The sequence below is a fragment of the Panulirus ornatus genome, chromosome 59 (genome assembly GCF_036320965.1).
Source record: "Panulirus ornatus isolate Po-2019 chromosome 59, ASM3632096v1, whole genome shotgun sequence".
Classification (NCBI taxonomy): domain Eukaryota; kingdom Metazoa; phylum Arthropoda; class Malacostraca; order Decapoda; family Palinuridae; genus Panulirus; species Panulirus ornatus.
The window spans coordinates 548,553-571,273 of record NC_092282.1 but is presented as its reverse complement, the minus strand read 5'-3'; the positions used below and the strand labels follow the sequence as shown (position 1 = coordinate 571,273).

At 41.5% G+C, this 22,721-nt stretch overlaps 1 protein-coding gene across 4 annotated transcripts in view; it reads right to left on the bottom strand.

Moving 5' to 3' along the window:
• rictor (rapamycin-insensitive companion of Tor) overlaps nucleotides 1–22,721 on the bottom strand; it is a 223,535-nt gene that overhangs the window by 29,887 nt on the left and 170,927 nt on the right. For 3 of the 4 annotated variants that reach the window (XM_071696194.1, XM_071696195.1, XM_071696197.1), the window contains 2 exons: nucleotides 16,755–16,910; nucleotides 9,576–9,707 (listed from right to left, as the gene is read on the bottom strand). In XM_071696194.1, coding sequence (XP_071552295.1) covers nucleotides 9,576–9,707; nucleotides 16,755–16,910 — 288 coding nt within the window. The remainder of the gene's footprint in view (nucleotides 1–9,575; nucleotides 9,708–16,754; nucleotides 16,911–22,721) is intronic. The other variant, XM_071696196.1, reaches the window with a different exon arrangement.

The following is a 22,721-nucleotide window of genomic DNA, read 5'->3' as shown; positions in this document are numbered from 1 at the left end:
CCCCCACCATTCTCTCCATGTAAACCCCAAAACCCTTTCAAAACAAACCCCTTCTGCTCCTCAACCCGCTCTTTTTTTTTCCACACATCTCTCTTACCCTTACCCCCAAATTACCGATCAAAACCCCCTCACACCACCATTGTCCTCAAACATCTCATTTCCCCGCACATCCATCCTCCTGCGCACAACTCTATCCATAGCCCACGCCCCGCAACCATACAACATTGTTTGGGAAACCCCTATTCCTTCAAAAAATACCCATTTTTGCTTTCCGAGATAATGTTCTCGACTTCCCACATTCTTAAGGCTCCCAGAATTTTCGCCCCCTCCCCCACCCTATGATCCACTTTCCCCTTCCATGGTTTCCCTCCCCCTGCCAGATCCACTCCCAAATCTAAAAAAACTTTACTTCCTTTTTGTTTTTCTCCATTCAAACTCACCCCCCAATTTACTTTACCCTCAAAACCCCACTGTAAACCCAATAAAACCCTTTCCCCTTTTTTTCAAAATTTACTCTTTAAATTTTTCTTTCACAAAACTTTTCCAAAAATCATCACCAGCTTCTTTCAGTTTTTCACAAAGAATCAGCCACCCCGCGCTGTATCATCAGCGAACAACAAATGACTCACTTTCCCCAAACCTCTCATCCCCAACAACCCTTTATACTTGCCCCCTTTTCCCAAAAATCTTCATTTTACCCCCCTAACCCAAACCCCCTCCATAAACAAAATTTAAAAAACCATGGAAACATCACACACCCCCGCCGCAAACCTACATTCATTTAGAACCAAAACACTTTCCTCTCTTCCTACACGTACACATGCCCCTTAACATCCTCGATAAAAAAATTTTCACTGCTTCTAGCAACTTGCCTCCCACACCATATATTCTTAATACCTTCCCCAGAGGGATCTCTTACAACTCTATCATATGCCTTCTCCAGATCCATAAATGCTACATACAAATCCATTTGCTTTTCTAAGTAAAATTTTTCACATACTTTTTTCAAAGCAAACACCTGATCCAAAACATCCTCTACCACTTCTGAAACCCCTGCTCCCTTTCCCCCAAACTGAAAGCTCTGTACATGCCTTCAAACCCCCTCAATCAATCCCCCCCTATAATTTGGCCCAGGAATACTCAACAAAATTATAAACCCCTGTAATTTTTAGCACTCACTCCCTTTTCCCCTTTCCTTTGTAAAATGGCACTATGCACCAATTTCCCCCAATCCTCAGGCACCTCACCATGAGTCAAAACATACATTTTAAAAAAAATTACCAACCAGTCCCAAAAATAAAAGTCACCCCCTTTTTTAATTAAAATTTCCCTTGCAATACCATCCAAACCCGCTGCCTTGCCGGCTTTCATCTTCCGCAAAGCTTTTACTACCTCTTCTCTGTTTTACCAAATCATTTTCCCTAACCCTCGCACTTTGCACACCAAACCCCGACCAAAACACCCTATATCTGCCACTCGTCTTTCAAACACATTCAACAATAAATTTTATATATTATATATATTAAAATTATATATATATAATATATTTTTTTTTTTTTTTTTTGTTATTTTGTTTTGTGGGCTGCCCCCCGTTTTTGCGAGGTATGCAAAGGGAACAGACAAAAAAAAGGGGCCCCAACCCACCCCCATACACAATGTAAACAAAACACTGCCCACACAGCAAATATACATACCTATGCACCCCAATGTACATTTAAAATATAAAACACACCCCGACACATACATAAAATACCCATCACACAATGCACACTGTCTCCCCCATTCTTTCCCCATCGCCACCCCCGCCCCACAGGGAAATTTACCATCCCCCTCCCCCCCTTTGTGCGAGGTAGCACTAGGAAAAGGCAAAAAAGGGCCCCCCATTCTTTCCCACACTCTTTTTTAAACACTTGGGTTTCACTCGGGTCTCCAGCGGGTTCCCCAAATTTAATGCCCAAACCACAGCCCCCTTTTCCCACATCCAGGCCCATACAATTTTTCCAGGGTTTTAACCCAACGCTTCACATGCCCTGTTTTCAACCCAAACGACAGAACGTCAACCCCGGTAAAAACCACACGATCAAATTCACTCTTTTTTCCTTCCCTTTCCCTTTCACCCTCCTCTTGTTCGGGCCCCGATCACAAAAAACCCTTTTTTCCACTCCATCTTTCCACCTCCAATTTGGTCCCCCACTTCTCCTCTTTCCCTCCACCTCTGACACATATATCCTCTTGGAAATCTTTCCTTCACTCATTCTCTCCATGTTCCCAAACCTTTTCAAAAAAACCCTCTTCTGCTCTCTAAACCCCCGCCTTTTTATTTCCACACATCTCTCTTACCCTTACATTACTTATTTCAAATCAAACCACCTCACACCCCACTTTGGTCCTCAGACATCTCATTTCCACAAAATCCACCCTCCTGCCCCACAACCCCTATCCATAGCCCACGCCTCGCAACCAACAACATTTTTGGAACCACTATTTTCCCTTTAAACATACCCATTTTTGCTTTCCGAGATAATGTTCTCGACTTTCCCCAAAATTCTTCCCAAAGGGTCCCAGGATTTTCCGCCCCCTCCCCCACCCTAAAGATTCACTTCCGCTTCCATGGTTCCCCTCCGCTGCCAGATCCACTCCCAGATATCAAAAAAACTTTACTTCCCCAGTTTTTCTTCCCCTTCAAACTTACCCCCCCAAAATTTACTTTACCCTCAACCCCACTGTACCCCAAATAACCTTGCTCTTATTCACATTTACTCTTAACTTTCTTCTTTCACACACTTTTCCAAACTCAGTCACCAGCTTCTGCAGTTTCTCCATGAAAACAGCCACCAGGGTGTATCATCCCGCGAACAACACTGACTCCCTTCCCAAGCTCTCTCATCCACAAAAAGACTTTATACTTGCCCCCTTTTTTAAAACTCTTGCATTCACCTCCCCAACAACCCCTTTCCCTAAACAAATTAAACAACCAAGGAGACATCCAAAACACCCTGCCGCAAACCAAAAAATTCACTGAGAAAAACCCAAACACTTTCCTTTCTTCCTACACTACACTGCCTTACATCCTCGATAAAAACTTTTCACTGCTTCTAACAACTTGCCTCCCACCCCCATATATTTTTAAAACCCTTTCCCCACAGCATCCTATCAACTCTAAACATATTTCCTTCCCCCAGATCCATCCCAAAGCTACATACAAAAACCATTTTCTTTTCTAAGTAAACCTTCAAAATAAATCACCCCCATCTCCTTCTCAATCACCACTACTTGTTATCACCTCCCCATTTGCGCCCTTCACTGAAGTTCCCATTTGCTCCCTTGTCTTATGCACTTTATTTACCTCCTTCCAAAACATCTTTTTATTCTCCCTAAAATTTAATGATACTCTCTCACCCCAACTCTCATATGCCCTCTTTTTCACCTCTTGCACCTTTCTCTTGACCTCCTGTCTCTTTCTTTTATACATCTCCCACTCAATTGCATTTTTTCCCTGCAAAAATTGTCCAAATGCCTCTCTCTTCTCTTTCACTAATAATCTTACTTCTTCATCCCACCACTCACTACCCTTTCTAATCAACCCACCTCCCACTCTTCTCATGCCACAAGCATCTTCTGCGCAATCCATCACTGATTCCCTAAATACATCCCATTCCTCCCCCACTCCCCTTACTTCTATTGTTCTCACCTTTTTCCATTCTGTACTCAGTCTCTCCTGGTACTTCCTCACACAAAGTCTCCTTCCCAAGCTCACTTACTCTCACCACCCTCTTCACCCCAACATTCACTCTTCTTTTCTGAAAACCCATAGAAATCTTCACCTTAGCCTCCACAAGATAATGATCAGACATCCCTCCAGTTGCACCTCTCAGCACATTAACATCCAAAAGTCTCTCTTTCGCACGCCTGTCAATTAACACGTAATCCAATAATGCTCTCTGGCCATCTCTCCTACTTACATACGTATACTTATGTATATCTCGCTTTTTAAACCAGGTATTCCCAATCACCAGTCCTTTTTCAGCACATAAATCTACAAGCTCTTCACCATTTCCATTTACAACACTGAACACCCCATGTATACCAATTATTCCCTCAACTGCAACATTACTCACCTTTGCATTCAAATCACCCATCACTATAACCCGGTCTCATGCATCAAAACCACTAACACACTCATTCAGCTGCTCCCAAAACACTTGCCTCTCATGATCTTTCTTCTCATGCCCAGGTGCATATGCACCAATAATCACCCATCTCTCTCCATCAACTTTCAGTTTTACCCATATTAATCGAGAATTTACACTCTTACATTCTATCACATACTCCCACAACTCCTGTTTCAGGAGTACTGCTACTCCTTCCCTTGCTCTTGTCCTCTCACTAACCCCTGACTTTACTCCCAAGACATTCCCAAACCACTCTTCCCCTTTACCCTTCAGCTTCGTTTCACTCAGAGCCAAAACATCCAGGTTCCTTTCCTCAAACATACTACCTATCTCTCCTTTCTTCACATCTTGGTTACATCCACACACATTCAGACACCCCAGTCTGAGCCTTCGAGGAGGATGAGCACTCCCCGCGTGACTCCGGGGTAAACCATGGAAAGCTGTGTAGGTATGTATATTTGTGTGTGTGGACGTGTGTATGTACATGTGTATGGGGGGGGTTGGGCCATTTCTTTCGTCTGTTTCCTTGCGCTACCTCGCAATACGCGGGAGACAGCGACAAAGTATAAAAAAAAAAAAAAAAAAAAAATATATATATATATTTTTTTTTGATTTGTCGCTGTCTCCCGCGTTTGTGAGGTAGCGCAAGGAAACAGACGAAAGAAATGGCCCAACCCGCCCCCATACACATGTATATACATACGTCCACACACGCAAATATACATACCTACACAGCTTTCCATGATTTACCCCAGACGCTTCACATGCCCTGATTCAATCCACTGACAGCACGTCAACCCTGGTATACCACATCGATCCAATTCACTCTATTCCTTGCCCTCCTTTCACCCTCCTGCATGTTCAGGCCCCGATCACACAAAATCTTTTTCACTCCATCTTTCCACCTCCAATTTGGTCTCCCACTTCTCCTCGTTCCCTCCACCTCTGACACATATATCCTCTTGGTCAATCTTTCCTCACTCACTCTCTCCATGTGCCCAAACCATTTCAAAACACCCTCCTCTGCTCTCTCAACCACGCTCTTTTTATTTCCACACATCTCTCTTACCCTTACGTTACTTACTCGATCAAACCACCTCACACCACACATTGTCCTCAAACATCTCATTTCCAGCACATCCATCCTCCTGCGCACAACTCTATCCATAGCCCACGCCTCGCAACCATACAACATTGTTGGAACCACTATTCCTTCAAACATATCCATTTTTGCTTTCCGAGATAATGTTCTCGACTTCCACACATTCTTCAAGGCTCCCAGGATTTTCGCCCCCTCCCCCACCCTATGATCCACTTCTGCTTCCATGGTTCCGTCCACTGCCAGATCCACTCCCAGATATCTAAAACACTTTACTATATATGAATGTAGGTTTGCGGCAGGGGTGTGTGATGTCTCCATGGTTGTTTAATTTGTTTATGGATGGGGTTGTTAGGGAGGTGAATGCAAGAGTTTTGGAAAGAGGGGCAAGTATGAAGTCTGTTGTGGATGAGAGAGCTTGGGAAGTGAGTCAGTTGTTGTTCGCTGATGATACAGCGCTGGTGGCTGATTCATGTGAGAAACTGCAGAAGCTGGTGACTGAGTTTGGTAAAGTGTGTGAAAGAAGAAAGTTAAGAGTAAATGTGAATAAGAGCAAGGTTATTAGGTACAGTAGGGTTGAGGGTCAAGTCAATTGGGAGGTAAGTTTGAGTGGAGAAAAACTGGAGGAAGTAAAGTGTTTTAGATATCTGGGAGTGGATCTGGCAGCGGATGGAACCATGGAAGCGGAAGTGAATCATAGGGTGGGGGAGGGGGCGAAAATTCTGGGAGCCTTGAAGAATGTGTGGAAGTCGAGAACATTATCTCGGAAAGCAAAAATGGGTATGTTTGAAGGAATAGTGGTTCCAACAATGTTGTATGGTTGCGAGGCGTGGGCTATGGATAGAGTTGTGCGCAGGAGGGTGGATGTGCTGGAAATGAGATGTTTGAGGACAATGTGTGGTGTGAGGTGGTTTGATCGAGTAAGTAACGTAAGGGTAAGAGAGATGTGTGGAAATAAAAAGAGCGTGGTTGAGAGAGCAGAAGAGGGTGTTTTGAAATGGTTTGGGCACATGGAGAGAATGAGTGAGGAAAGATTGACCAAGAGGATATATGTGTTGGAGGTGGAGGGAACGAGAAGTGGGAGACCAAATTGGAGGTGGAAAGATGGAGTGAAAAAGATTTTGTGTGATCGGGGCCTGAACATGCAGGAGGGTGAAAGGAGGGCAAGGAATAGAGTGAATTGGATCGATGTGGTATACCAGGGTTGACATGCTGTCAGTGGATTGAATCAGGGCATGTGAAGCATCTGGGGTAAACCATGGAAAGCTGTGTAGGTATGTATATTTGCATGTGTGGACGTGTATGTATATACATGTGTATGGGGGTGGGTTGGGCCATTTCTTTCGTCTGTTTCCTTGCTCTGCCTCGCAAACGCTGGGAGACAGCGACAAAGCAAAAAATATATATATATATATATATATATATATATATATATATATATATATATATTTTGGGAGCCTTGAAAAATGTGTGGAAGTCGAGAACATTATCTCGGAAAGCAAAAATGGGTATGTTTGAAGGAATAGTGGTTCCAACAATGTTGTATGGTTGCGAGGCGTGGGCTATGGATAGAGATGTGCGCAGGAGGATGGATGTGCTGGAAATGAGATGTTTGAGGACAATGTGTGGTGTGAGGTGGTTTGATCGAGTAAGTAACATAAGGGTAAGAGAGATGTGTGGAAATAAAAAGAGCGTGGTTGAGAGAGCAGAAGAGGGTGTTTTGAAATGGTTTGGGCACATGGAGAGAATGAGTGAGGAAAGATTGACCAAGAGGATATATGTGTCGGAGGTGGAGGGAACGAGGAGAAGAGGGAGACCAAATTGGAGGTGGAAAGATGGAGTGAAAAAGATTTTGTGTGATCGGGGCCTGAACATGCAGGAGGGTGAAAGGAGGGCAAGGAATAGAGTGAATTGGAGCGATGTGGTATACAGGGGTTGACGTGCTGTCAGTGGATTGAATCAAGGCATGTGAAGCGTCTGGGGTAAACCATGGAAAGCTGTGTAGGTATGTATATTTGCGTGTGTGGACGTGTGTATGTACATGTGTATGGGGGGGGGTTGGGCCATTTCTTTCGTCTGTTTCCTTGCGCTACCTCGCAAACGCGGGAGACAGCGACAAAGTATAAAAAAAAAAAAAAAAAAAAAATATATATATATATATATATATATATTTATTTTTATTTTATTTTGCTTTGTCGCTGTCTCCCGCGTTAGCGAGGTAGCGCAAGGAAACAGATGAAAGAATGGCCCAACCCACCCACATACACATGTATATACATACATGTCCACACACGCAAATATACATACCTATACATCTCAACATATACATATATATATATATATATACACACACAGACATATACATATATACACATGTACATAAATCATACTGTCTGCCTTTATTCATTCCCATCGCCACCTCGCCACACATGAAATAACAACCCCCTCCCCCCTCATGTGTGCGAGGCAGCACTAACAAAAGACAACAAAGGCCCCATTCGTTCACACTCAATCTCTAGCTGTCATGTAATAATGCACCGAAACCACAGCTCCCTTTCCACATCCAGGCCCCATAGAACTTTCCATGGTTTACCTCAGACAGTTCACATGCCCTGGTTCAATCCATTGACAGCACGTCGACCCCGGTATACCACATCGTTCCAATTCACTCTATTCCTTGCACGCCTTTCACCCTCCTGCATGAAAATCTTTTTCACTCCATCTTTCCACCTCCAATTTGGTCTCCCACTTCTCCTCGTTCCCTCCACCTCTGACACATATATCCTCTTCGTCAATCTTTCCTCACTCATTCTCTCCATGTAACCAAACCATTTCAAAACACCCTCTTCTGCTCTCTCAACCACACTCTTTTTATTACCACACATCTCTCTTACCCTATTATTACTTACTCGATCAAACCACCTCACTCCACATATTGTCCTCAAACATCACATTTCCAGCACATCCACCCTCCTCCGCACAACTCTATCTATAGCCCACGCCTCGCAACCATATAACATTGTTGGAAACACTATTCCTTCAAACATACCCATTTTTCGCTCCATTCAAACTTATATTTATTATACTTTGTCGCTGTTTCCTGCGTTAGCAAGGTAGCGCAAGGAAACAGATGAAAGAATGGCCCAACCCACCCACATACTCACGTATATACATACATGTCCACACACGCACATAACATACCCATACAACTCAATGTATACATATATATACACATGTACATAATTCATATACAGACAAAATTATGAGATGGCAACTTGTGAAACTGATACCAGTATATGCATAAGCCCACTGATGTTAAATAAGTGAGTCAATGACCATTAGAATTTTGGAGTCAAGAATAAAATATCCACTCTGCTGGACCATCTTCTGTCCCTATCAGCTTATCTAAAGTCCATGTAGTGGCTACTGTAAATTTTATCTTGGATGTAACAGTCTGGTGAATTCATCATGCCAGAGAAAGGGGAAGAAAAAGAAATGTGACACCAAAATCAGTGACGGTTCCAAAATTAATGATCCAGATGCTGCAAAACAGATCATGAAAACACATGTGAGACATCAGCTGGGAGTGGCTGTCCACATGGTATTGCCAAGAGATTGAAAAATGTACAATATTTGCAAAAAATTATAGCCTTTTCCCTAACTTTTTTTGGCTAATATACCTTTTTCTTTCTGGAGTCACTCATTCTATATAATACAAAAATACCAAACAGACAATGAGGACTTGTATAAGTCGATCAAAGAAAATGTGATTTGAAGTAACTTTTCTGGAAGTGTCTCTGCATAATTTGAATATGTATCAATGGTAATACATATTCATTAATAAAAGAAATTCACATAAACTGATTTGCCCTAATGTAAACACTAAAAAACCCAAATGTACTAGTGTCATATAAAAAAAAATGTACAAAGGGTAAACTCAGAAGACTACTCATGAGTCTGGTATTTCTACTAATACTCAAGCAAACATTGACCCCTCCATAAGAAGGTCAGGGAAGCGACTGGAACATTTTTTTTTTTTTTTCTCAGATATGGACTCTAACAATTTCCAAAGTCAAAATAAGAAGTAATAAGCACTCTGATTTACTGAAATCCCCACACACACACACACACACACACACGAGGGTATCTATATATCTACAGCTGGTCGCAGTGAACAAGTTAATAAAATCATTCTGTAACCTCCAAATAGTCTTAATGATCAACCAAATTATCTCAATGATATATCCAAATCATTCTACTTATCCAAATCCTATTAATCTACTTAAAGCATCCCAGTGACTTACCCAAATCATCCCAGCTCTGACTGTTGATACTGGATGATTCAGATGCTTCAGAAATTTCACTGATGGCCTTGACCTGTTGCAGGGGTGGAGACTCCACTATCATACCCTCGATCACATGGCCACCATTCTCACCTGAACACACAAACCAAGTCTTGTTTTCAATGTGCTATAAAAAATAGGGAAAACACACATACACACACCTTTCATCAAAACTATGTCATCAGTAAAAGAGTAGTTAATCAGGCTAAAGGATTTGGAGGGAAGAACTGCTGAGGGCAATGAAGGGATATGCCAAGAGCTGAATCACAAGTTCAAGAGTGTTTTCACATAGGAAATAGTAAGAAAGTTTTAGAAAACATGTGAACTATTCAAAAAAGACATTAACAGAATACTACAAGTTCTTGAGTCATACAAGGCTCATGATCCTGATGAAATTTCACCATATGTGCTGAATATGTGTTTGGATATGAGAGATAAACCACCTGAAATACTGTTCAAAATGTCACCAGAGAGAAAGGCAAAGTGCCAAGAGAATGAAAAGGACAAATGTCATACACATCTATGAGTTATGAGAGGAGATTGGTAACAAGCATTGAACAAAAGAATGTCATAACATCTATAAAATACGAAAGGAGACTGGAAACAGGCACTGAACTACAGAATGGTCTCACTGACAAGTGTGGTCTTTAAGGTTCACGGAAAGATACAAATCAAGTGGATTATTTTTGACAAGTGAGAGACAGTAGGGTTTTAGAAAAAGAAAGTCATGTGTAATAAACCTCTTAGATTTCTATGAGAGAGTGAGCTCTATCTTAGACATGAGAGAAGGGTGGGTGATTTGTGTGTGGGTGGACTGCTAGAAAGCACTTGACACTATGCCACATGGGAAGCTGATTAAGAAGGTGTGTCACGGGGCAGGAATAAGGGGAAAACTTTTTCAATGGTTGAGGTGACCAGTGGAGTGTCACACAGTTCTGCTCTATATCTATGTAAATGACTTGCCTGAAGATATGAACTCCCACTTGAATATGTTTGCAGATAATGCATAGGTCATGAGAGAAGTGAAAAGCAAGGACTGCAAAGACTGCATCAACTTACATGAGAACCTAAACAAACTCCGAAGTTGGTTTGCTACACAGCTGACAAAATTGTCCTTAGAAAATGTAGGGTAATGAAGACTGGAAAAAAGGCCTCAGTATGATTATTATCAAGTAGGAAATAAAGTTCAACATTCTGTGTGTTAAAAGGAGATGAGAGTTGACATCGCCCCAAACCAAATGCCATAATCCCATATTAGGTGAATAATTAAGAAGACACTCGTCTGCAGGCAAATATAGAACAGCTTTCAAGTACATGCATATGAAAATATTTTGCAAGCTCTTCATATCCTACATCAGGTCAAAACAAGAATATGCCTCTCAAGTTTGATCACAGTACCTAAAGAGGTACAAAGAGCTAATAGAGGTCAAGAGCTGGTTTCTTTGCTTTATGAAGAGTGTAACTTATGGGTGATATTTTTTCTATGCAAGCTGGTTCTTTGTTTTATGAGGTGTGTAACTTATGGGTCATATTTTTTCTATGTCCTTGTGGACCTAACAACTCTCAAAACCCTATCAGAAACTCCCTTTCCTCCATTACAAACATCCATGAACCAATATCACCAATTGCACACTCTTACTCTTCACAAACAAACCATTCTACTCCACAGAACCCCAGTGATAAACAAAACTTCAAGCAGCTTAACTCCAATAACATCTCCGAGATCAAAAATGGGTAAGTTTGAAGGAATAGTAGTTCCAATAATACTATATGGTTGCGAAGCATGGGCTATAGACAGGGTTGTATGGAGGAGGGTGGATGTGTTGGAAATGAAATGTTTGAGGACAATATGTGGTGTGAGGTGCTTTGATCGGGTAAATAATGTAAAGTGTGAGAGATGTGTGAAAATAAATAGAGTGTAGTTGAGGGAGCAGAAGAGGGTGTGTTGAAATGATTTGGACATATGGAAAGAATGAGTGAGGAAAGGCTGACAAAGAGGATGTGTGTCAGAGGTGGAGGAAACAAGAAGCAGAAGACCAAATTGGAGGTGGAAAGATGGAGTGAAAAAGATTTTGAGCGATTAGGGCCTGAAAATGCAGGAAGGTGAAAGGCATGCATGGAATAGAGTGAACTGGAACAATGTGGTATACTAGGGTCGACGTGCTGTCAATAGACTGAACCAGGGCATGTAAAATGTCTGGGGTAAAACCATGGAAAGGTCTGTGGGGCCTGAATATAGACAGGGGGTTATGGTTTCAGTGCATTACACATGACAGCGAAAGACTGAGTGTAAATGAATGTGGCCTTTTTTGTCTGTTTTCCTGGAGCTACATCACTGAAGTGGAGGGCAGCAGTGCTGTTTCCCGTGGGCTGGGGTGGAGTGGCACTGGGAATGGACTGAAGGCAAGAAATATGAATATATACATGTGTATATATGTATATGTCTGTGTCTGTGTATGAATATGTGTATATGTATATGTAAATGTATGTACATGTACGCAGAAAATGGCAAAAAGGATTAATTTTTTTTTTCTTTTTTACTGTTCGCCATTTCCCGCATTAGCAAGGTAGCATTAAGAACAGAGGACTGAGCATTCAAGGGAATATCCTCACTTGGCCCCCTTCTCTGTTCCTTCTTTTGGAAAATTAAAAACGAGAGAGGAAGATTTCAGCCCCCTGCTCCCAAAACATTTATATTTATATTCCTATTTATTATACTTTGTCGCTGTCTCCCGCATCAGTGAGGTAACGCATGGAAACAGACGAAAGAATGGCCCAACCCACCCACATACACATGAATATACATACACCTCCACATACGCACATGTACATACCTATAAATCTCAACCGATACATACATATACACACACAGACTTATACATATATACACATGCATCAAATTCATGGTCTGCCCTTATTCATTCCCGTCACAACCCTGCCACACATGAAATGACAACCCCCTCACCCTGCATGTACACGAGGTAGCGCTAGGAAAAGACAACAAAGGCCACATTCGTTCACACTCAGTCTCTAGCTATAATGTATAATGCACCGAAACCATAGCTCCCTTTCCACATCCAGGCCCCACAAAACTTTCCATGGTTTACCCCCAGATGCTTCACATGCCCTGGTTCAATCCAGTGATAGTACGTCGACCCCAGTATACCACATCATTCCAATTCACTCTATTCCTTGCACGCCTTTCACCCTCCTGCATGTTCAGACCCTGATCACTCAAAATCTTTTTCACTCCATCTTTCCACCTCCAATTTGGTCTCCCACTTCTCCTCGTTCCCTCCACCTCTGACACATATATCCTCTTGGTCAATCTTTCCTCACTCATTCTCTCCATGTGACCAAACCATTTCAAAACACCCTCTTCTGCTCTCTCAACCACACTTTTTTTTATTACCACACATCTCTCTAACCCTTTCATTACTTACTCAATCAAACCACCTCACATCACATATTGTCCTCAAACATCTCATTTCTAACACATCCACCCTCCTCCACACAACCTTATCTATAGCCCACGCCTTGCAACCATATAACATTGTTGGAACCACTATTCCTTCAAACATACCCATTTTTGCTTTCCAAGATAATGTGCTCGCCTTCCACACATTTTTCAACGCTCCCAGAACTTTCGCCCCCTCTCCCACCCTGTGACTCACTTCCACTTCCATGGTTCCAAATGATGCCAAATCCACTCACAGATGTCTAAAACACTTCACTTCCTCCAGTTTTTCTCCATTTAAACTTACCTCCCAATTGACTTGTCCCTCAACCCTACCATACCTAATAACCTTACTCTTATTTACATTTACTCTCAGCTTTCTTCTTTCAAACACTTTACCAAACTCAGTCACCAGCTTCTGCAGTTTTTCGCCCGAATCAGCCACCAGCGCTGTATCATCGGCGAACAGCAACTAACTCACTTCCCAAGCCCTCTCATCCACAACAGACTGCATACTTGCCCCTTTCTCCAAAACTCTTGCATTCACCTCCCTAGCAACCCCATCCATAAACAAATTAAACAACCATGGAGACATTACGCACCCCTGCCACAAACCAAAATCACTAAGAACCAATTACTTTCCTCTCTTCCTACTCACCACATGTCTTGCATCCTCGATAAAAACTTTTCACTGTTTCTACCAACTTGCCTCCCACACCATGTATTCTTAATACCTTCCACAGAGTATCTCTATCAACTCTATCATATGCCTTCTCCAGATCCATAAATGCTACATACAAATCCATTTGTTTTTCTAAGTATTTCTCAAAGCAAACACCTGATCCACACATCCTCTACCACTTCTGAAACCACACTACTCCTCCCCAATCTGATGCTCTGTACATGCCTTCATTCTCTCAATCAATACCCTCCCATATGATTTCCCAGGAATACTCAACAAACCTATACCTCTGTAATTTGAGCACTCACCTTTATCCCCTTTGCCTTTGTACAATGGCACTATGCATGCATTCCGCCAATCCTCAGGCACTTCACCATGAGCCATACATACATTAAGTATCCTTACCAACCAGTCAACAATACAGTTACCCCCTTCTTTTAACAAATTCTACTGCAATACCATCCAAACCCCTCGCCTTGCCAGCTTTCATCTTCTGCAAAGCTTTCACTACCTCTTCTCTCTTTACCAAATCATTCTCCCTAACCCTCGTACACCACCTCGACCAAAACACCCTATATCTGCCACTCTATCATCTAACACATTCAACAAACCTTCAAAATACTCACTCAAAATCTTTTTCACTCCATCCTTTCACCTCGAATTTGGTCTCCCACTTCTTGTTCCCTCCACTTCTGACACATATATCCACTTTGTCAACACTTCCTCACTCATTCTCTCCACATGTCCAAAACATTTCAACACATCCTCTTCTGCTCTCTCTTAACCATGCTCCTTTTAATTCCACACATCTCTCTTACCCTTTCATTACTTATTCAATCAAAATACCTCACACCACATATTGTCCTCAAACATTTCATTTCCAACAAATCCACCCATCTCTGTACAAACCTTTCCATAGCCCATGCCTTGCAACCTTATAAATTGTTGGAACTACTATTCCTTCAAACATACCCATTTTTGCTCTCTTAAGATAACGGTCTCTCCTTCCAAACATTCTTCACTGCTCCCAAAACTTTGGCCCCCTCCCCTATTCTGTGACTCACTTCCACTTTCGTGGTTCTACTCCCTGTTAAGCCCACTCCCAATTATCTAAAATACTTCACTTCCTCCAATTTTTCTCCATTCAAACTGACATCCCATTCAACTTGTCCCTCAACCCTAGTGAACCAAATAACCTTGCTCTTATTCACATTCACTCACAACTTTTTCCTTTCACACACTTTTCCAAACTCAAGTCACCAACTTCTGCAGTTTCTCCCTCAAATCAGCCACAAGGGCTGTATCATCAGTGAACAACTGACTTATTTCCTAGGCCTCATCCCCAACAGACTGCACACTTACCCCTCTCTTCAAAACTCTTGCATTTACCTTCCTAACCACCCCATCCATAAGCAAATCAAACAACCATGGGACATCACACACCCCTGCCACAGACTGACATTCACTGGGAACCAATCACTCTCACTGACATTCACAGGGAACCAATCACTCTCCTCTCTTCCTACTCGTATAAATGCCTTACATCCTTGATAAAAACTTTTCACTGCTTCTAGCAACTTACCTCCCACACCTTATACTCTTAAGACCTTCCCCAAAGCATCTCTATCAACCCTATCATATGCCTTCTCCAGATCCATAAATGCTACGTACAAATCCATCTGTTTTTCTAAGTACTTCTCATACACATTCTTCAAAGCAAACACCTGATATACATCTGAAACCACACTGGTCCTCCCCAATATGATGCTCTGTCCATGCCTTCACCCTCTCAATCAATACCCTCCCATACAATATCCCTGGAATACTCAACAACCTTATGCCTCTGCAGTTTGAACACTCACCTTTATCCCCTTTGCCTTTGCACAATGGCACTTTGCCTGCATTTTGCCAATTCTCAGGCACCTCACCATGATCCAAACATACATTAAATATCCTTACCAACCAATCAACAGAACAATCACCCCCTTTCTTAAGAAATTCAATTGCAATACCATCCAAACCCACCACCCTGCCAGATTTCATCTTCCACAAAGCTTTCACTATCTTCTCTTTCTTAACCAAACCATTCTCCCTGACCCTCTTACTTTGCACACCAACCTGACCAAAACACCCTATATCTGCCACTCTGTCATCAAACACATTCATCAATCCTTCAAAATAATCACTAAATCTTCTCACTTCATCACTACCTTTTATTACTTCCCCCCTTGCCCCCTTCACCGATGTTCCCATTTGTTCTCTTGTCTTACATATGCTATTCACCTCCTTCCAAAACATCTTTTTATTCTCCCTAAAGTTTAATGATACTCTCTCACCGCAGCTCTCATTTGCCCCTCTTTTTCAACCCTTCAACCTCCTCCTGCTTTCTTTTATACATCTCCCTGTCATCTGCACTCCTTCCTTGTAAGTATTGACCAAATGCCTCTCTTTTCTCTTTCACTAACAACTTTAACTTCTTCATTCAACCACTCACTACCCTTTCTAATCTGCTAACCTCCCAGATGTTAAGGATTTTGTTGTGCAGCTAAGAAAGGTTGAAGATACCTTTAAGTGTTTGGGGTGTAAATGCACCAAACTGTTTTAGAGGAAAGTTTGATATGTTTTGCAGAGCCTGTAGCAGGATGTCTTAAAGGCTTTAATTGCACTGCCTGTGTGACTGGGAATTAATAGCGGATGAGCAGCTGTTTTTGGATGCAGTCTGTGTAGGTTCTTAATGAATCTGTTTACTGTAGGGCACTATGTATAACAAGTTATCTTAAAAATATAAAAATAATCTAAAAGAAATATACTCAATATTAATGGGAGATTTCCTAATCAAAAGGCATGCTAATAAGAGCACCTGAATGGGGAGCCTTGCTGTATATGATATTTCACTAAATATATGTGTATTCACTTTACATTGTACCATTCTTGTAATATATTTCTAATATCTGATTGTAAGAAAGGCAATATAAATACATACAAAAAAACTCCAACAAACTTTTATGTTGAGGCCTAGTATGTGTTGAAGGCAGAGCAAGGGAGAAACATGCTAGGCACGTCTGTGGTGTGTGGAGTTCCAGACCTGTTCCATCCTTCTCCACTCCAATAGCCTTCTCTTCATTAGTTCTTTTCTTTCCACCAATGACAATACCAGCTGTTTTAATATAAGAAACAGACTATGAAATGAGTTTTGAGTAATAAAGAGATATCTTTATATATTTTGAAATGTGAGCAAACTATCTGCCCCTTGTGCCAAAGAGGAACAGCAACCATATAAAACAGTTTAAACATGAAAATCTTATATGTGACTTTATGAACTATTATGTGATAGGCTTTTCAGTTACATTAATCATTAGCCCATAATGCATGATTAACATCTTCCATACCTCAAGAGTAAGACATATTTCTAAGTCCCTTGGTATGCTGGAGTTAGGAAAGAGGAGATGAGTGAGTGGATGACAAAGTAAAGAGGTATGTTGGAGTCATGAAAGAAGAGCTGAGTGAGTGGATGACTAGGTAAAGATGCTAATAAAAAGAAAAAAGAGAGGTATATGGAGATGGAGTGCAAATGACTGAAAGATTTATAAGAGAAGCAACAAGAAGTCAAGAGGAAGGTGCAAGGATTGAAAATGGGGGCAAATGAGAGTTGGGGCGAGGGATCATCAGTCAACTTCAAGGAGAGCATGTTTTGGAAGGAGGTTTATAGTGTGAAACAAGAGAACAAATGGGAACATCGGTGAATGGAGCAAATGGTGAAGCAGGAACAGGCACTGATGAGGAGAGACAGAGTTAGTACTTTCAAGGATTGTAGAATGTGCTTAAGGGTAGGGTGGCAGAAGTAGGGTATTTGGGTCAGGGAGACATGCAAAGTGAGGGAGTCATAGAAAGGGGTTTGGTGAAAAGAGGAGGTGAAAAAGCCGTGTGTACAATGAAATGCAATGAGGCAGCTGGAGTGGATGGTATTGCAGTTGAATTTCTTAAAAGAAAGTGGGTGACTGCATTGTTGACTGGTTAATTAGGATTTTCAAGTGTATGTATGGATCATGATCATGTGCCTGAGGACTAAAATAAAAGAAAAATGATGTAAGTGATATAGAATGATGATTAAATGAAAATCTGAATTTGGAGCAGAAAGGAACATTAATGAAAACAAAAATGCAAATAATTTTTTCAGCAATGCTGATGGAAACAGCAAGAAATCTTTTAAATTAAAAAATATAAAACATGTTAAACAAAAAGCAAAAAATTACAAATAACAGTATACTTACAGTACAAAAAAAGAGAATTTATGGAAAATATTCTACCTAAGTACACAATGTCCAGTTACGGAGAACTCTAAAAGAAAAATTACCTCAATCAAAATAAAACGATAACATTTTTGTTAACTGAACTGAAATGTGGATGAAAGGTAAAATTAATGATGCAAAAAACTTAAAAGATTATGAGACTTACAGAGTAGACACAATTGAATCTGAGCAAAGTGGTATAGCATAATAAGTCAATAAATTTGAAAGAATTGTTATTGAAACTGTCTTCCATGAAGTGTATATCAATAGTAGTGTGTGCCAACCTTGCTAATTAATGCACGAACATACAGATGTCCCAAGACTAAGATTACAGAGTTCAATGAAGTATTGATAAAAAGTGAAAAGACACTGAAAAACAGCAAAACCAGAACCAGACAACTTCAGCTTTATATCATTTTTTTAATTTATTTTGCTTTGTCGCTGTCTCCCGCGTTAGCAAGGTAGCGCAAGGAAACAGATGAAAGAAATGGCCCAACCCACCCACATACACATATATATACATACACGTCCACACACGCAAATATACATACCTGTATATCTCAACATATACATATATAAACACACACAGACATAAACATATATACACATGTACATAATTCATAGTCTGCCTTTATTCATTCTCATTGCCACCCCACCACACATGAAATAACAACCCCCTCCCCCCTCATGTGCACGAGGTAGTGCTAGGAAAAGACAACAAAGGCCACAATCGTTCACATTCAGTCTCTAGCTGTCATGTAATAATGCACCGAAACCACAGCTCCCTTTCCACATCCAGGCCCCACAGAACAATCCATGGTTTACCCCAGACGTTTCACATGCCCTGGTTCAATCCATTGACAGCACGTCAACCCCAGTATACCACATCGTTCCAATTCACTCTATTCCTTGCACGCCTTTCACCTTCCTGCATGTTCAGGCCCTGATCACTCAAAATCTTTTTCACTCCATCTTTCCACCTCCAATTTGGTCTCCCACTTCTCCTCGTTCCCTCCACCTCTGACACGTATATCCTCTTGGTCAATCTTTCCTCACTCACTCTCTCCATATGACCAAACCATTTCAAAACACCCTCTTCTGCTCTCTCAACCACACTCTTTATATTACCACACATCTCTCTTACCCTATTATTACTTACTCGATCAAACCATCTCACACCACATATTATCTTCAAGCATCTCATTTCCAGCACATCCACCCTCCTCCGCACAACTATATCTATAGCCCACGCCTCGCAACCATATAACATTGTTGCAACCACTATTCCCTCAAACATACCCATTTTTGCTTTCCGAGATAATGTTCTCGACTTCCACACATTCTTCAACGCTCCCAGAACTTTCGCCCCCTCCCCCACCCTATGATTCACTTCCGCTTTCATGGTTCCATCCGCTGCCAGATCCACTCCCAGATATCCAAAACACTTCACTTCCTCCAGTTTTCCTCCATTCAAACTTACCTCCCAATTGACTTGTCCCTCAACCCTACTGTACCTAATAACCTTGCTCTTATTCACATTTACTCTCAGCTTTCTTCTTTCCCACACTTTACCAAACTCAGTCACCAGCTTCTGCAGTTTCTCACACGAAACAGCCACCAGCACTGTATGATCAGCAAACAACAACTGACTCACTTCCCAAGCTCTCTCACCACAACAGACTGCATACTTGCCCCTCTTTCCAAAACTCTTGCATTCACCTCCCTAACAACACCATCCATAAACAAATTAAACAACCATGGAGACATCAAACACCCCTGCCGCAAACTTACATTCACTGAGAACCAATCACTCTCCTCTCTTCCTACATGTACACATGCCTTACATCCTCAATAAAAACTTTTCACTGCTTCTAACAACTTGCCTCCCACACCATATATTCTTAATACCTTCCACAGAGCATCTCTATCAACTCTATCATATGCCTTCTCCAGATCCATAAATGCTACATACAAATCCATTTTCTTTTCTAAGTATTTCTCACATACATTCTTCAAAGCAAACACCTGATCTACACATCCTCTATCACTTCTGAAACCACACTGCTCCTCCCCAATCTGATGCTCTGTACATGCCTTCACCCTCTCAATCAATACCCTCCCATATAATTTCCCAGGAATACTCAACAAACTTATACCTCTGTAATTTGAGCACTCGCTTTTATCCCCTTTGCCTTTGTTCAATGGCACTATGCAAGCATTTCTCCAATCCTCAGGCAGCTCACCATGAGACATACATACATTAAAAAACCTTACCAACCAGTCAACAATACAATCACCCCCTTTTTTAAGAAATTCTACTGCAATACCATCCATACACGCTGCCTTGCCGACCTTCATCTTCCACAAAGCTTTTACTTCCTCTTCTCTGTTTACCAAATCATTCTCCCCAACCCTCTCACTTTGCACACCACCTCGACCAAAACACCCTATATCTGCCACTCTATCATCAAACACATTCAACAAACCTTCAAAATATTCACTCCATCTTCTCACATCACCACTACTTGTTACCACCTCCCCATTAGCCCCCTTCACTGAAGTTCCCATTTGTTCCCTTGTCTTACGCACTTTATTTACCTCCTTCCACAACATCTTTTTATTCTCCCTAAAATTTAATGATACTCTCTCACCCCAACTCTCATTTGCCCTCTTTTTCACCTCTTCCACCTTTCTCTTGACCTTCTGCCTCTTTCTTTTATACATCTCCCAGTCATTTGCATTATTTCCCTGCAAAAATCGTCCAAATGCCTCTCTCTTCTCTTTCACTAATAATCTTACTTCTTCATCCCACCACTCACTACCCTTTCTAATCTGCCCACCTTTATATGTTAGGTTAAGAGTGAAGAAGATTTAGGATTTAGTATCAAATATGGTACTAAATACTTCCCACGCATTCCTCATGTGTCGTAGAAGGCGACTAAAGGGGACGGGAGCAGGGGGCCAGAAACCCTCCCCTCCTTGTATTTTAACTTGCTAAAAGGGGAAACAGAAAAAGTAGTCACGTGGGGAGTGCTCATCCTCCTCGAAGGCTCAGATTGGGGTCTAAATGTGTGTGGATGTAACCACGATGAGAAAAAAGGAGAGATAGGTGGTATGTTTGAGGAAAGGAACCTGGATGTTTTGGCTCTGAGTGAAATGAAGCTCAAGGGTAAAGGGGAAGAGTGGTTTGGCAAATGTCTTGGGAGTAAAGTCAAGGGTTAGTGAGAGGGCAAGAGCAAGGGAAGGAGTAGCACTACCCCTGAAACAGGAGTTGTGGGAGTATGTGATAGAGTGTAAGAAAGTAAATTCTAGATTGATATGGGTAAAACTGAAAGTTGATGGAGAAAGATGGGTGATCATTGGTGCATATGCACCTGGGCATGAGAAGAAAGATCATAAGAGGCAAGTGTTTTGGGAACAGCTGAATGAGTGTGTTAGTGGTTTTGATGCACAAGACCAGGTTATAGTGATGGGTGATTTGAATGCAAAGGTGAGTAATGTGGCAATTGAGGGAATAATTGGTATACATGGGGTGTTCAGTGTTGTAAATGGAAATGGTGAAGAGCTTGTAGATTTATGTGCTGAAAAAGGACTGGTGATTGGGAATACCTGCTTTAAAAAGCAAGATATACATAAGTATACGTATGTAAGTAGGAGAGATGGCCAGAGAGCGTTATTGGATTACGTGTTAATTGATAGGCACACGAAAGAGAGACTTTTGGATGTTAATGTGCTGAGAGGTGCAACTGGAGGGATGTCTGATCATTATCTTATGGAGGCGAAGGTGACGATTTGAAGGGGTTTTCAGAAAAGAAGAGAGAATGTTGGGGTGAAGAGAGTGGTGAGACTAAGTGATTTTGGGAAGGAGACTTGTGTGAGGAAGTACCAGGAGAGACTGAGTACAGAATGGAAAAAGGTGAGTACAAAGGAGGTAAGGGGAGTGGGGGAGGAATGGGATGTATTTAGGGAAGCAGTGATGGCTTGCGCAAAATATGCTTGTGGCATGAGAAGCGTGGGAGGTGGGTTGATTAGAAAGGGTAGTGAGTGGTGGGATGAAGAAGTAAGATTATTAGTGAAAGAGAAGAGAGAGGCTTTTGGACAATTTTGCAGGGAAAAAATGCAAATGAGTGGGAGATGTATAAAAGAAAGTGGCAGGACGTCAAGAGAAAGGTGCAAGAGGTGAAAAAGAGGGCAAATGAGAGTTGGGGTTAGAGAGTATCATTAAATTTTAGGGAGAATAAAAAGATGTTTTGGAAGGAGATAAATAAAGTGCGTAAGACAAGGGAGCAAATGGGAACTAACTTCAGTGAAGAGGGCTAATGGGGAGGTGATAACAAGTAGTGGTGATGTGAGAAGGAGATGGAGTGAGTATTTTGAAGGTTTGTTGAATGTGTTTGATGATAGAGTGGCAGATATAGGGTGTTTTGGTCGAGGTTGTGTGCAAAGTGAGAAGGTTAGGGAAAATGATTTGGTAAACAGAGAAGAGGTAGTAAAAGCTTTGCGGAAGATGAAAGCCGGCAAGGCAGCAGGTTTGGATGGTATTGCAGTGGAATCTATTAAAAAAGGGGGTGATTGTATTGTTGACTGGTTGGTAAGGTTATTTAATATATGTATGATTCATGGTGAGGTGCCTGAGGATTGGCGGAATGCTTGCATAGTGCCATTGTACAAAGGCAAAG